General features: G+C 47.3%; 1 protein-coding gene across 1 annotated transcript in view; it reads left to right on the top strand.

The window, feature by feature from the left end:
• Nucleotides 1-214: 214 nt before the first annotated feature.
• Nucleotides 215-13,319, top strand: part of LOC126521670 (plasminogen activator inhibitor 1-like) — a 40,286-nt gene continuing 27,181 nt past the window's right edge. The window contains exons 1-3 of the mRNA XM_050170394.2: nt 215-258; nt 4,298-4,344; nt 9,881-9,967. Coding sequence (XP_050026351.1) covers nt 9,926-9,967 — 42 coding nt within the window. The 5' untranslated portion in view covers nt 215-258; nt 4,298-4,344; nt 9,881-9,925. The remainder of the gene's footprint in view (nt 259-4,297; nt 4,345-9,880; nt 9,968-13,319) is intronic.

Below are 13,319 nucleotides of genomic sequence, written 5' to 3'. Positions count from 1 at the left end.
TTTTATTTATTATCGGCTCCTTTGTCATCTTAGATTAATAATTTATTTTCCATTGTGTATTTTTTAAATCATATTACTACCAAATTCGTGGCGTATCCCGCACAATGAGCGTGTGCCATTAAAATGGGGCATCATGATCATCATGTCACGACAACCCGCTAAGATCGTCGCGTGCAAAGTAAGTATTCGAACAAGATATGCGGCCGTTAGAAGAAAAAGAGGGCGAGGAAGGCGGTTCCCGGTGGAGGTCCCTAAACTGTAAGTGACGACGCCTGCACGGCCTTCATTAAGTTCTTTGATCGACTGGCTCCCACCCGAGATCCGATAGCTGCGCGGTGGTTTGGCCGAGTTTTGGATGGATGCGACCTCCTTCACCTTACACACTTTGTTTCTGTAGGACTTAGCTAGTGATTGAAGCAGCACTGATGCCCAAAAACTCTCCTGGGCAAGGGCACAGCCCTTGGTCAGCCTCCCTTTCGCCTTTGGAATGTTTCTTTCGCAGCTGCGTTGTCCCTGTCGCGCTGGTGCCTTCGAGCGGGGGATTCAGCCGACTGAACAACCCACAGGCTGTGCAGGCCTAGCTCCTGGCCACGACATGCCTCTTCCAGATCATAAGTGATGCCCGACAATTTGGAAGAGGTGGGATAGTTCGTAGGCCACCAGATCCGACCTCTGTTGTAGACCTCCTAAAGAACAATACTTTTGCATCTGTTCCGGTGAATGCGTTCATTCCGCCGCGTCTAGCATGCACTAAAGGCATTGTCAGAACTGTAGACTCTCGATTAAGCATGCACTAAAGGCATTGTCCGAACTGTAGACTCTCGATTAAGCCCTACTGAGACTCAGGAGAAGCTGTCTGATGCTGGAGTCCTAGCTGTATACCGATGTAACCGACTTGTAAACGGGGAACAAGTTGCCGCTGAATCGATTATTGCTACATTTACTGGTATGTCCTGTCCATGTGAACTAAAAGTGTGACCACTTATTTTTAGAGTGGAACCTCTCGTTTCCCGTCCACTTCAGTGTCGGAGCTGTTGGCGTTTTCCCAGTACTCCCAGTAATACGCATTCCAATTCCTCGAAAATTAGGCTCGATGACATTTTCACAAACCACGCGAAACTGCTGCCTTACGGCATCTTAAACGGCATATTGTCACGTGGTGGTGACGTTGAAGAACACAGTAGCAATACTGTGAAGGACAAAACTAACTTTTATTGGTTGAATCTGTGCCCACAAAAACAGGCTGCACTTATAGCACAACGATAGCGGCGAACACGGTCGGCGATCGTCGAAAATCTGATCAGCGGGTCCAGCGCGTCGGCTTTTATACAGTAGTCATCGAATGTTCCAGACTAATCGTTGGGACCCGCGTGCCTTCCACAAAATTCTACACCACTCGCGTCACGCGATGAAATCAGATAACACAAGGTTCGGCGACAACAGACAGCGGATAGAAGCATCGATAACTTTCCAGAAACTTCGGATACATGCAGGCGCGCCCCGCGCTGTGCGATAAGATTTGTTAGGCGGCGAAACGTGGTCGCCCGATAAATATAAGTACACGTGTCAATATTATTAGACTGTCTAGGCACTCTAGCAACAAACATTATCAGTGCGAGAAAAGAACTGGCATTGGAATATTTTGTCCTGTAGTCGACTAGCTTTTACTTTTAAGCCTGATTTTGTGCCTATTTTTATGGCTGAGTTTATAGCAGCCATTTAAGTTTTACGTAAGTTAGACCAAACGACTACAGCAGCTGCTATTCTAACCGACTTACTATCTGTGTGCTCTTCCCTTACCGATACTAGTGATTCGCCCATGCTAAAGCTCTTTCACTCGCTCGTTCCTGCCCATCTGCAATGTATTCATTTGATTAGGTTACCCGGTCATAAAGGTTTGTTCTCTAATGAAACTGCCGATTCACTGACAAAGACTTTTCGGCCCAGTCCTTCCTCTTCTAGCAGTGACAGCGCACGTCACAGCGGCTAGATTTCGGATGCGATCGAATATAAAAGCCTTATCACACCTAGTTCTGACTGCCTTTCCAGATTATAAGCACCTGACATATTCCTGGCGTAGCGAGTCCTGTAACACAAAGATGCTTGAGGACTCTCTTACAATTTACGTTGCCGCATTTCCTCCCTGAGTTTCTACCTACACAGGTCGGGTTTGGTTCCCAACCCTCTCTTCTCGCTTTGTATTGAGGAAGAAACAATCCATCACTACCTTCTATCTTGTCGCCGCTTTACTGCGGCAAGAAAAAGAATATTGATAACACCTTTTCGAAGACTTGGCCTGGACTTAACAGAACCTGTTAGTCTTTAGTTTCGGACCTGTAATTTGGTATTCAGCCATAGGAACGCTCGCTCCGCTGTTCAAAAATTTTGTGCAGAATCCAATCGAATGCCCTGCAAAATTCTATCTTTCACCTTTTTGTGTACTTTTAAAGTAAGGATTATTCAGTCAATCTCATTGTACCGATATAATTTTAACCTAATTCTACGTTATACAGTGCTAAGTCCATAGATATTCGGAAATTTGTACATTATAAATTGGAATGATCCATCCATTTCTTGGCCAATCCTCTATAGTGGGTAGTAGCTACATACGTGATGAGAAACAAGAAAAGATTCACCGACGATTACGATACTCCCTAATGCGAATTTCGAGCGGTTTAGGTGTTTTTATTTACCGATATAGTGTGGCTAAGAAATTGAAAAAAAAATTTAAATTGTGGGGTCTTACGTGCCAAAACCCCTTTCTGAATATGAGGCACGCCGTAGTGGGGGACTCCATAAAGAACCCCAGGTGCGCCTGGGGTTCTTTATGGCAAAGAATTTGATTCTGAACGGCAGTGTCTCCTTGGCGCTGCGTCTCTGCTCGTTTAGAAGCTGCGGTAGATGAGGCACTTCCCTCTTTTATGGCGCTCATTGTTTAGAAAGAGCTGGCTGACACTATTTTGTATTACGATTATATTTTCACGTGGTAGTGACAGTGAAGAACGACACAGTGTCGAAACTGTGAGTTACAAATTTAACTCTTTACTGAGCGAACTTTTGCCCAACAAAACAAGCAACACTCAAACACGATAGCGGCGAGCAGAGTCGAAGTTCGACTACGCGTGTATTATCCGGTATACCTACACAAAATGTAACGTAAGGAAGCTAGAGCGAATCCAAAGACAGGCGATCTGGTTTGTTTATAACAACTTTTCGACATTCGACTCTCCAACTGAACTAATGATGTCTAATAGTATTCCTACATTTGAATCGCGTCGAAAAAAATTGCGGCTCGACTTTCTTTCTTAGTTACTTAATAACAAACTGGCACTCCACCCGGCAATACTAATAACGAGACCTCTCGCCAATATCACCAAAATTCTCTAACCCCCTATTTTGCCCGAACCAACCTGTTTAAGCACTCTTTCTTTCCACGCACCATTAATGACTAGAATGACTTGACTTTACAAAAGTTGTATCAGCATTGTTTACTGTATTGCTGCAGCATTTTATTGTATTAGCATTGTTTTACTTCTGGTGACCTAATATTGTACTTTATCCACCCTGCGTAGACTTCTTATCCGCAGTATGTATGAAATAAATAAATAAAACCACGATATTATCATGAGGCACGCCATAGTGGGGGACTCCGGATTAATTTAGATCACGTGGGGTTATTTAACCTGCACCCATGTAATGCACGGTAAGCGTTATATGGGCGTTCTTGCATTTCACCTCCGTCGAAATGCGGCCGCCGCGGCCGGGATTAGATCCCGCGCCCTCGGGCTTAGCAGTGCAACGCCAAGGCCACCAAGGAACCACTTCATTTCATTCTGCAATCCTAGGCTGCAAAGCAAAAACGCCTTCCGCATGCCTTCTCCCACCGGGCTTCCACACTTTCACATGGGGAAGTTCACTCATTTTCTTCTGGTGGGTATTCCGTTTAACAATGGACCCACTTGTAGCTGTGCTGGTCGAGTGTGTCGCCAATTGCCCTCATGAGGAATGAACCTAGCGACACTGCTCTTATGCCAAATATGCTTAAAGGGAAGCTGTACTGTCGGTACAACCCTTTCTTTTGCTCTCGCAATACTAGTATCCACTCAAAAAATAGAGCTGAAAACGTGTGCTCGCATGTTTGGGTAGTCGGAATAATATGGAGAAACTAGAATTCCAGGTGCCCGAGCACCACAGGGCCGCAAAAGACACCTGATGCTTCAATCTGGCTATCCTTGTCTGGTGCTTTGCGAGTCTTCCTTTCCTTGACGCCTTTGTCTTCTCCCATCTTCGTGCTTAGCATGACAACCGGAGCAGTGGACCAGGTGCAGCCGATCTGCGATATCGGTGAGCGAATCGCTTCTTGTGCCGTTCCAGATTTAAAAGCCGTTCACTTATGATGTGCTTCCCTTCGCGTGCTGACAGCGCTCCGTTCTTTAACCAGCCATTCAGAAAGCGGGTTCGAGCAACGCCATAGGGTATCCGAAGACATCTTATGCTGCTTCGGTGTTGCATTAAAGACAGCTACGCCGACGGACACAAGATCTAGGACGTGGTTCTGAAGACTAAAGAACGAAGCTGCGGTGACACGGGTGATTAAGCAAACTTTCAAAACGACAAAGGCTTTCCGCCAAACCGCCCAGCCCTTTCCAATTAAAGTCACAGTAAGGGAGTTAAATAGGCATCCATGCCACTCACTGAAGTGTACAGAGTGAAATATATTTGCTGTTTATCGCCGTCACATCATGTCCTGCTGTAAGCAGACGGAGTACAAGCAGACAGAACAATAACAACTACGCTCGCACGTTATCTCTTGAAGTTGTCTTTGCGCAAGTAAGCACAGAAGCTATCTAGGGACGAGGTCGCCCAATTTATTCATCACTGTCCCAATTTCTGTATCTGTCCACAAACTAAATCACGCGTCTATGTGCTACTGTTTAGCACCAGCAAGCGTTAACACGTATACGAAAGCCAGTTACCATGACCGCTATCTGATGACCTCATTATATTGTGTTGTAAATACTGCAGCTTGACACACGTTAAAGGGCCCCGCACCAAGTCTGGCCATATCGACCTGACAAGTGCAGAGCATACATTGCGCGATCCCGATCGTGTCTGCAAAGTATTACGTAGCTACGCGCCGTGGAAAGATCTAAACTTTCAAACTGAGCTCCGTTTTTCCTTCTCCTCACGGCCGCCGCGCTCCAAGCCGGATGGTGACGTAGTCGTGCCGTGCGCCTACGTGGTCGTGTCCGCAGTGTGACGTCGCTCGTGGTGACACGTGACTTCGAGAATTCAAGAACGAAGCTGCAGTGAGAATTCAAGAGAAGATCTGTTATCTGTGCGATCTGTTGCTTGAATTGACGAATTGAAGTTAAGAGAAATAATAAAACACACAAACGGAATGTCTGCATGTTTTTTGTTTTACTTCGCACCGAAGAAAGAAAGATGGGTACTTCCGCTTCGTCTGCTTGTTTCCACGGTCGTGCGGACACGTGCGCAGGTACCGAAACTATGTCAGTTTCTACCGTGTTCCAGCGCGTAATCATGCTCTGCGATCCGCTTGTTCTGCCTCGGTATTCGTGTAGCACTGAATGATACCGCAGGCCATGTTGTACATAGCGCGCAAAATCGTGCGCTGCGCGAACGAGACAACAGGCTCGCGCGCGACGCCGTTAGCGGAAGTGCGCAGCAGCTCCGCCTACGCAAAAAAAGAAAAAAAAAAAGAAGAAGAAATGAACGCGGGAACTGTGACGAATGCGTCACGCGATCCTCGAGGACCGGTATCGGAGAACGCAGGGAAGGAATTTCGCTTGCGTAAGTTAGACGGGGTGAGTGGAGAGAGCGTCTTGCTTGGCAGTGGAGCCCGCCTGCTGAAATCATGGGTCCACGGCGCTGAAACATTTCTATCTCGGCTATTAATGAGCCGATTTGTAAACTTTTTGCGGCAGAACGCTCCCTACGGGACACGTAGCAACTTTCATCGTATAACCATAATTTGCTATGGGGCCTGGTGAGGGGCCTTTTAAGCGACTGTGAAGATCTCGCAATACTTCCGCTTTGAGACTCGTGTGACTCGCACTCCAGAGCTATGTCGGTATAATGTAAGGATTCTATTACAATGTTATTCCTTTCCGCGCTTCAAAAGTGGAACGAGCGGCGCTCCGCCTTCGTTAACACCGCGACCGGCCAGTCGTGAGCGGTGCATGCTAAGGAATAGATTCGAGCGAAATGAATGCTTACAATATACCGTGTTGTTATTCTGGAAACGTTTATTTAAATCGAAAAATAAAGAAACTTTCCATGCGCTGGAAGTGAACCTATTAGTGCGTGCGAAGAAAAAAAAGAGGAGGCCGATTGAAAAAAGATGCCGCCCATGTTTGTGTGGCCTCAGGAGGACGGCGCCAGTCGTCCAAGACCAGAAATCGAGGGGGGTCAGCCTTCTCTAGCACCGCCATAGATAACGAGAATAATCCAGCAGCTGGCTGAAGGCGCATCGTGCATGGTGTGAACGCTAGGTGTCCATGACGACGCGCCGCAGTCGCGTGGCTTCTGCACGGGCGAACCTCCCAGGCAGAGACGTAGGATCCTCCGGAAGAAGGTTCTGGAGCGCGGCAGCCGCCTCCGCCAGGACAGTGTCGATGGGGTTGCCCGGTACGTGCGGCCGAGTGTCTGAGGGGCCGTAAACACGGTCCTGTGCCAAAGTCAGCGACCCCTGCGGGACTTGGCATTCATGCGAGACGGACAGTATGGCCAGCTTCGTCGGCGATTCGTATCGCGTGGTGTGCGGAGTACACAGCACCGTGCCGCTAGTTCAGCCAGACGCAGGCTTTAATGGAGGCCTGCAAATTCATGCAAATAGTGTGCTCAACGAAGGCAGTAAAATGAGGCTAGTGGACGGCATCGCATGCAGGCTGATATCGCAGCTAGTTCGACCGTTAACGGACCGTTAAAGGCTGAGCGGTAGGAGGAGTGGGCCGGAGTGCTATAAAGCTTCAACTAGGACGCTGTGGCTGAAGCTTCCTCACTCTGGGCGGCGTTGGTGTCGACAGCGTGATGTGGGGACAAGCGCAGTAAGATGCTGCTTCATGCCACCTTTCGTTGGACAATTGCCACTCTGTATGGTCGGCGTTCAAGTTTCGGGGAATAGGCCAAGTCCTTCGTCAGGGACGTTCTCGTGTATCGGGGAAAGAGGCCAGAACCGTTGTAAGGAGTGGTTTATGAAGAAGCGAGAGGATCGATGCTGCGACCGGATGTCGAGGTTCGTAGTCGGAGCTGACGCGAATGTTTCATAGCCTCGGGTTTTGCATCGATCGAGTTTGTCTGGACCATTCGGGCGAGGCAGTCCAAGGGTGTGAAACGCGGAAGCCGGGTGAGAACCCTCATGGCTTCATGGTTGAGCGATTGAAGCTTTTTTTTTTCATTGCTTTTGGGTCACATCGTAGAAGTTAGAGTCGTACACAACATGCGAGTTCAGTAGAGCAGTCGCGAAATGGTGGACAGTTCGCTCTTCATTATCGCCCCATTTCTTGGACGCCATCTGCCAAGTTACGTGGAGTATGTCGGTACCAGGCCCGAGTGATGTTGCGAAGCCATGTTGTGGCATCCGCATCTGCATCGATGTAGATGCTTAGAGCTGGAACACTCTTTAGATGGACCGTCTGCTCGCCATCGAAGGTGAACAGGAATTCGAAGCAGAATGGACTGCTTTCGCGCCCAGGGCTACTTGGTTTCTTTACCGAAAGGAGCGAGTCCGACCTTCTTTAGAAATGTGGCTATGGTGTAGAGCCTAACTTGAATGACATCGGATTGGTTCATATTGTGACGTCGGCCGCATACACGGTGAAGTTTATTTATTACTGCTAGGCGTAACAGAGTGGTGCCATATTGCCAGAATGGATAATCGGGAAAGCCTCGTGGCACCACTTGTGATTTCCTAGTGGCTGTCAGTCAAGCGGCAATTAATTGGAGTCACAGAGGAGGCCGCGTATGTATGCCCAGAGTTTGCCTGCGACACCAAAGCCAGCTGCGGAAGCTAGGATCACGGGCTGAGAGACGAAGCCTTGCGTATGTGCACCATAGCCAGTAGCTTCTCTTTCAAGTGATATGTCGGGTGCGTCATGCGAGAGTACTTTCCAAACTATATTGTGTGCTGTGTCGATGTAGGAAACCAGTTCAGTAGGCATGGAGGATGTTGTTGCTTTCGACTACCAGTGAAGGCGAGTCAGAGCCATTTTAATGCGATTCTCAGCCTACTCCGCCCACTTTTCATCTAGCTGCTGAAACGTCTCTCTCGCTTGCAAAACGAAACGGGTCCGACTGATAAAAGTTAGAGCACGCGCTCTTCTAGCTGACAATAAAAAGTTATGTTTTACGCCTGAAAAAAGTCTGTGCAATCGCGCAGTAGTTCATTCCCAGTCAGATATGCTGAACCCAAATTCTACAATGCCCGGCAAGACAAAACTGGCTGCGGCTAGGAGGCCGAGTTTAGTGGATCTTTCTTTCTTGCGTCCGGAAGGGTGCGCGCTGCGTTGGCGCTGTATTAATGCGACGAGCTGTCTCAGCCTACTTCCGTCGCTATGCAGATTGTACATAAAGATGTCTTCCGCAGTACGGTGTGTCGCTACAGTGCTTGAATGCTAATCGCATTAACGTCGACAGCCATCGTGGAATGGGTTCTCTCTGTTTTTAGGGGCTTTCCGACGTGAGAGGTCAGTAATATAGGTCAAGGGTTGCTCAGAACTGAAGGTGAGGTTTTGGAATGCACCAAGCTCGGACTGCCTTACATACGACACCACGCCTCGCAACCTTGTCGACCTTCGACGAACTTGTTGCTCTCTTTAACCAGGTCTGGGGCAGTTGGAAGCTGCCTGATTCATGTAAGCTATTCGCGGTCATTATACCGCAAATGTGCAAAAGAAACTAGCAAAAAAGAAAGAAGTAAGGAAAGAAAGACAAAAGTAGAATAAGGAATAGATGTGATTGAAAGGAATCTATAGATTAATACAGCCGAGGATGTGTAGGCATTCACTAGTGACACCCCAAGAAAGCCAGACATATTGTCGTCTGTCTGAACGCTAAAAAAAAAAAAAAAAAATGCACGTAAGATTTGCAACCTTCTTTTCTGAGCATGCAATGCGCTTCATAGCATACAGTTAGCTTATAAGTTAAACATTCAATGCTTCGAGATCGACTTAACTAAAGAAAAGATACTGATGAGGAACCGTAATATAAAGATTAGATGCCGCTGCTTTGTACAAAGTGGTTGTACACTTTTGATTCCGCGGATATTAAAAAGGGTGTACAAAGTGGTTGCAGTGTGTCGATATTCTTTGCACAAATTACATGCGTGCCATGTGCACGTCGCATAAAGTGCCAAGATAGCCAAACCGCCGTCGACAAATCGCCTTATAAAAGTGGCCCGCTGTTGGAACCTCGCTGTCTCACGGGAGTCGTGAACGTCTCAATGTTGACATCATCGTATACCATGGTGAGAATTCGTACAGTCATGAGAAATATAAAGGGGAGTACTGCATTCGTTTTCGAGCAACGATTGCTCGTGATATCTGTATTTGAATGTGACGCGTTAATAAGCGGGTAACTCTCCCGTCTAACATGTACTGGCATTGAGCACATTTATGCATGGCAACTGTACTTAGCCTTTGCAACCTTTTGAAAGCAACTTCGCTGTTCTCATACAGATTATTCAAGGAGATACATATATGTTCAAACCTACTGTTTGCGCTTTGATAGCATTTCAGGATGTAACGCTAGTAGCGTACACTGAACTGCGTCGGTCCTGAACGATTAATTCTCGAGAGCTTGTAAGTAACTATAGCTAGGCGCGTTTTTAACCGGTTCGTTCGCTCTTCTTTTTTTTCAGACGGAAGAAAGAGAAAGAAGCTGATAGAAGTACGCGCATTCTATAATGAAACGTAGCAAGGGCAACAAGCAGGACAATGAAAGCGAGGTCAGTCTACCAAATAAGAACGGTTCTTCGCATTTGAAAGCTAATTTTGAAACTGCAGCGCACCAACAACGAACTAATGGAGTTTACACAGAAGCAGCAGGCGTATGCGGCTTAGCTAGTTGTGAATTAGGGTGATCTATCCGGAATCCTAGTAGGATTGCCAGACGCTCCAGATTCCAGTCGGAGGAAGCGCGTGCCACACAAACGGCGGATCGCTTTCCGGAGCAGTAAGAGCGAAGACAGAGGGGGAGCTTCCGGTGGTACTCGACTGAATGCTGTCGCGTCACATAGCATCACGGTGCGCGAGGCAGACAAAAAAGCTACTAAAGCGACCACTACAGCGGCCGTCGCTTCCAAGACAGCCCTACGCGAGCAGGGGTGCTATTCTCGACACGCATGGCGGCTGCACGGCCGCCATTATCCGCCATGTTTACTCTCTGATTGGCTGTCGAGAGGTCACGTATTTTGAAATTTGTGCCGGGAAGCGGAAGTATTGCAAAATGCAATTTTGCGTTTTCATCAAGATGACGAAACGTGACGTGGAGCTGCAAATTTCATGGACTAATACATTTTTTTGGTCCTTGGCAGATATATTGGGATGTTAGCGCTTCAAAAAGAATGTGAGCGGTAGCGCGCAGAAGCCAGTGCAATGCATCTGCAATTGCGCGAATATGTGGTGGCGATCCAAGATATGCGCCATGCCAGCTTGCTGATTGGCTGAAGGAATATCTCATGAGGAGCGTCACAGGAAGGACTGTTTCGTAAACGTCATTTTGACGATGCGTGACGTTGCGCTGGGCCGCCATTGCTGAGATTTTCCGCCATAATTTTTGCTGCGACGAGCCGCGCGAATTATGCTAATGAGCAGCCATATGCAATGGCAGCCGAGAGGAATGCGTATCGCCACATTTTCCCCGTCGTTTGGCGCCACGAAAATCTTTTGTTCATAACGCGTGCTCATAGTATTTGCATCGCTCTCGGGTGGTGTTGGCATTTGTGTTTGGGGCCATCATTTTTTAAAAGAACGCGTTTATACGAAATAATATTGGTTGAACATAGCAAACTTTCGGCAATGTTGTCCACTTTTCACTGCTGCATTTGTATTGTAATCAAGATTAATGCTTTTTCGCACAATCAAAAGTTATCACAACGGCCTCTTTCTAATTTATAAAAAGAAATGTACGCAAGGCGGCGCCTTGAAGTTTCCTCCCCCGCTGCGAGTAACCAGCGAAATGAACAAGAGATGGCAGCGCCGGCGCTTGCGTGGATATCTCTGGCGCGCGCAACGCTATCGGTGACATTCGGCCGTTTCTCAGCCAGCCGAGTCGGGCTGAGTCACTTGCGTTTCACGAGATAGCGATAACGTGGCCTAGAACGTGCGCGCATCACCACTGGTAGGTCGCGTATGTTGTCTCAAGCAAGAAAACAAGCGCGTTGGCGCCAACATGCGATGATTCATTCCATTTTCCGGGGACACGCATCCTAGCTATTGAAGCAGACGACGGAAGCGAGAAGCCTTTTCGACGGAATAATCATATGCTTTCAGATAGCTGCTTTACTTTTACTGCGGAGGAAAACTGTTTTGCTTTACTGATAACGCTACATTCAGTGCCTTCATTTCAGTTTCTTAGGCAAAACGTCAAGTTGGCGTCACGTTACGTAAGCAAAACTTGGCCACCAGCGCCATTTTGTTTGCGTCGCGCCTACGTCACGCACCGAAAAAAATGGCGGAATGTCCAGAATAGCGCCCCAGAGCAAGTTTGCAGCACCATGACAAAGCTGCTGTCACTGCTTGTATTTTGACTCGAAAGAACTCAACGGGCCGCAAACGAAATTAAGCAAACGTTGTCGCTTCGTCATCATCGTTGTGAGTCCACAAAGCACGATCGCGAAACCGAATGGCAGCTGCAAGCTGCACAGCGCTCACGTCGTCGGTAAGAGCTTTTGGGTGCGCTCCCATGTGGGGCTTCATCGATCTGAAAGAACCAACTGAATGTAGCCGTAGCGCCCTTATTCGACCACTAGCACTATATTCATGATTTGTCTATAGCGCTCCGAAACGACCACTCAAAGATGCCACATGAAACAGCGTATGCGAGACTGCGTATGCGTACAACTCGAACTTGCGTAGGCTACATTGCACTCGATCGTTTGTGTTCTTTGGAGCACAGAGCTGACACCGTCCGCCAACTTAGGGTGTCATATTTCTAAAGTTAACCCTATAGTGGCTTAGGGAACACAGAGTAAAGAAAGAAGTATGGGCGCTAACACCCGTCCTTAAGGTTTCATACGAATGCCACATTAATGTGCTAGTATTGTTCGCAGTTCTGATACTGCATTGTTTACAAATGCAATCAAGGTTCTTTACTAAAACTGTACCACGTGGATATTGTAAAGTGTTTTTCTTTCCTTTTTTCTCTTTTTCCTTTTTTTCTGTTTGTGTGCGTGCGGCAGCTGATTGAACATTTGAATACATGTCTTATAGTCTGTATATCGTATCTTGTATTGTATCCGTAGGACACTGTAGTGCATGTGCATATTTCTTTTGTATCTGGCTGTCTTGTACGAACGTATATGTAACATCCCTCCCTGTTATGACCCTTAACTGAGGGTTGACAGTATTTCTAAATAAAAAATAAAATAAAAATATTCCCGACACACAAACCAACTACAGAGACACACAAACCAACTACAGAGTTCTCTTGAAGCCCTGGTGACACTTTTCATTTGAGGGCGAAGAGAACATTAAGGGGTTGCACTTTTGGAATGACAGAGAAGGCTTGGTAATTAGGCCAGTAAAAACGCGAGAAGGAAACACTGGCGGCGACACCTTCCATATACGTGCCGTCGCTGTGACGTCGTGGATTTTGTTTATAAACAAAGAAACACAGTACACCGTATAACCTGGTACAACAAAAACAGCCTAGCAAGTTACGATAACCTTTTTTTCGTCAAAACAACTGAAATACAAAAAAGAAAGATTTAATTAAGTGCCGGCACGCTCAAGTGCCGCCGCTGAGGCTACGATGCGAAATTAGAAGAAGGGATGCTTGTAATGGCTCGGTGGCACTCTATCACGCACCGAACAATCACTCCGCGATGCACAATGCGATTCGGTGCAGTCGGGTCACATCATGCCCGCTCCCCGCGAAATGTGTCGGCGATGCGGCCCGTCGTGCAAGTCCCCCCAAGGAATCGCGAAGCTATGCCACAAACGCGCTTTGAACTACGGCTTGAAAATTACGCATTAGGCACTGGAGCAATCAAGGTTTCATACCGCGGCTACCAGGTCGACAGCTGCTTAATAAAGCAAAAACTCGAGACAAAGTATTGCGTCAGCAGTTCTTTAAGA

The sequence above is a fragment of the Dermacentor andersoni genome, chromosome 6, assembly GCF_023375885.2.
Source record: "Dermacentor andersoni chromosome 6, qqDerAnde1_hic_scaffold, whole genome shotgun sequence".
NCBI classification, from domain to species: Eukaryota; Metazoa; Arthropoda; class Arachnida; order Ixodida; family Ixodidae; genus Dermacentor; species Dermacentor andersoni.
The sequence above is the reverse complement of the archived record's forward strand: the minus strand, read 5'-3'. Positions and strand labels throughout refer to the sequence as shown.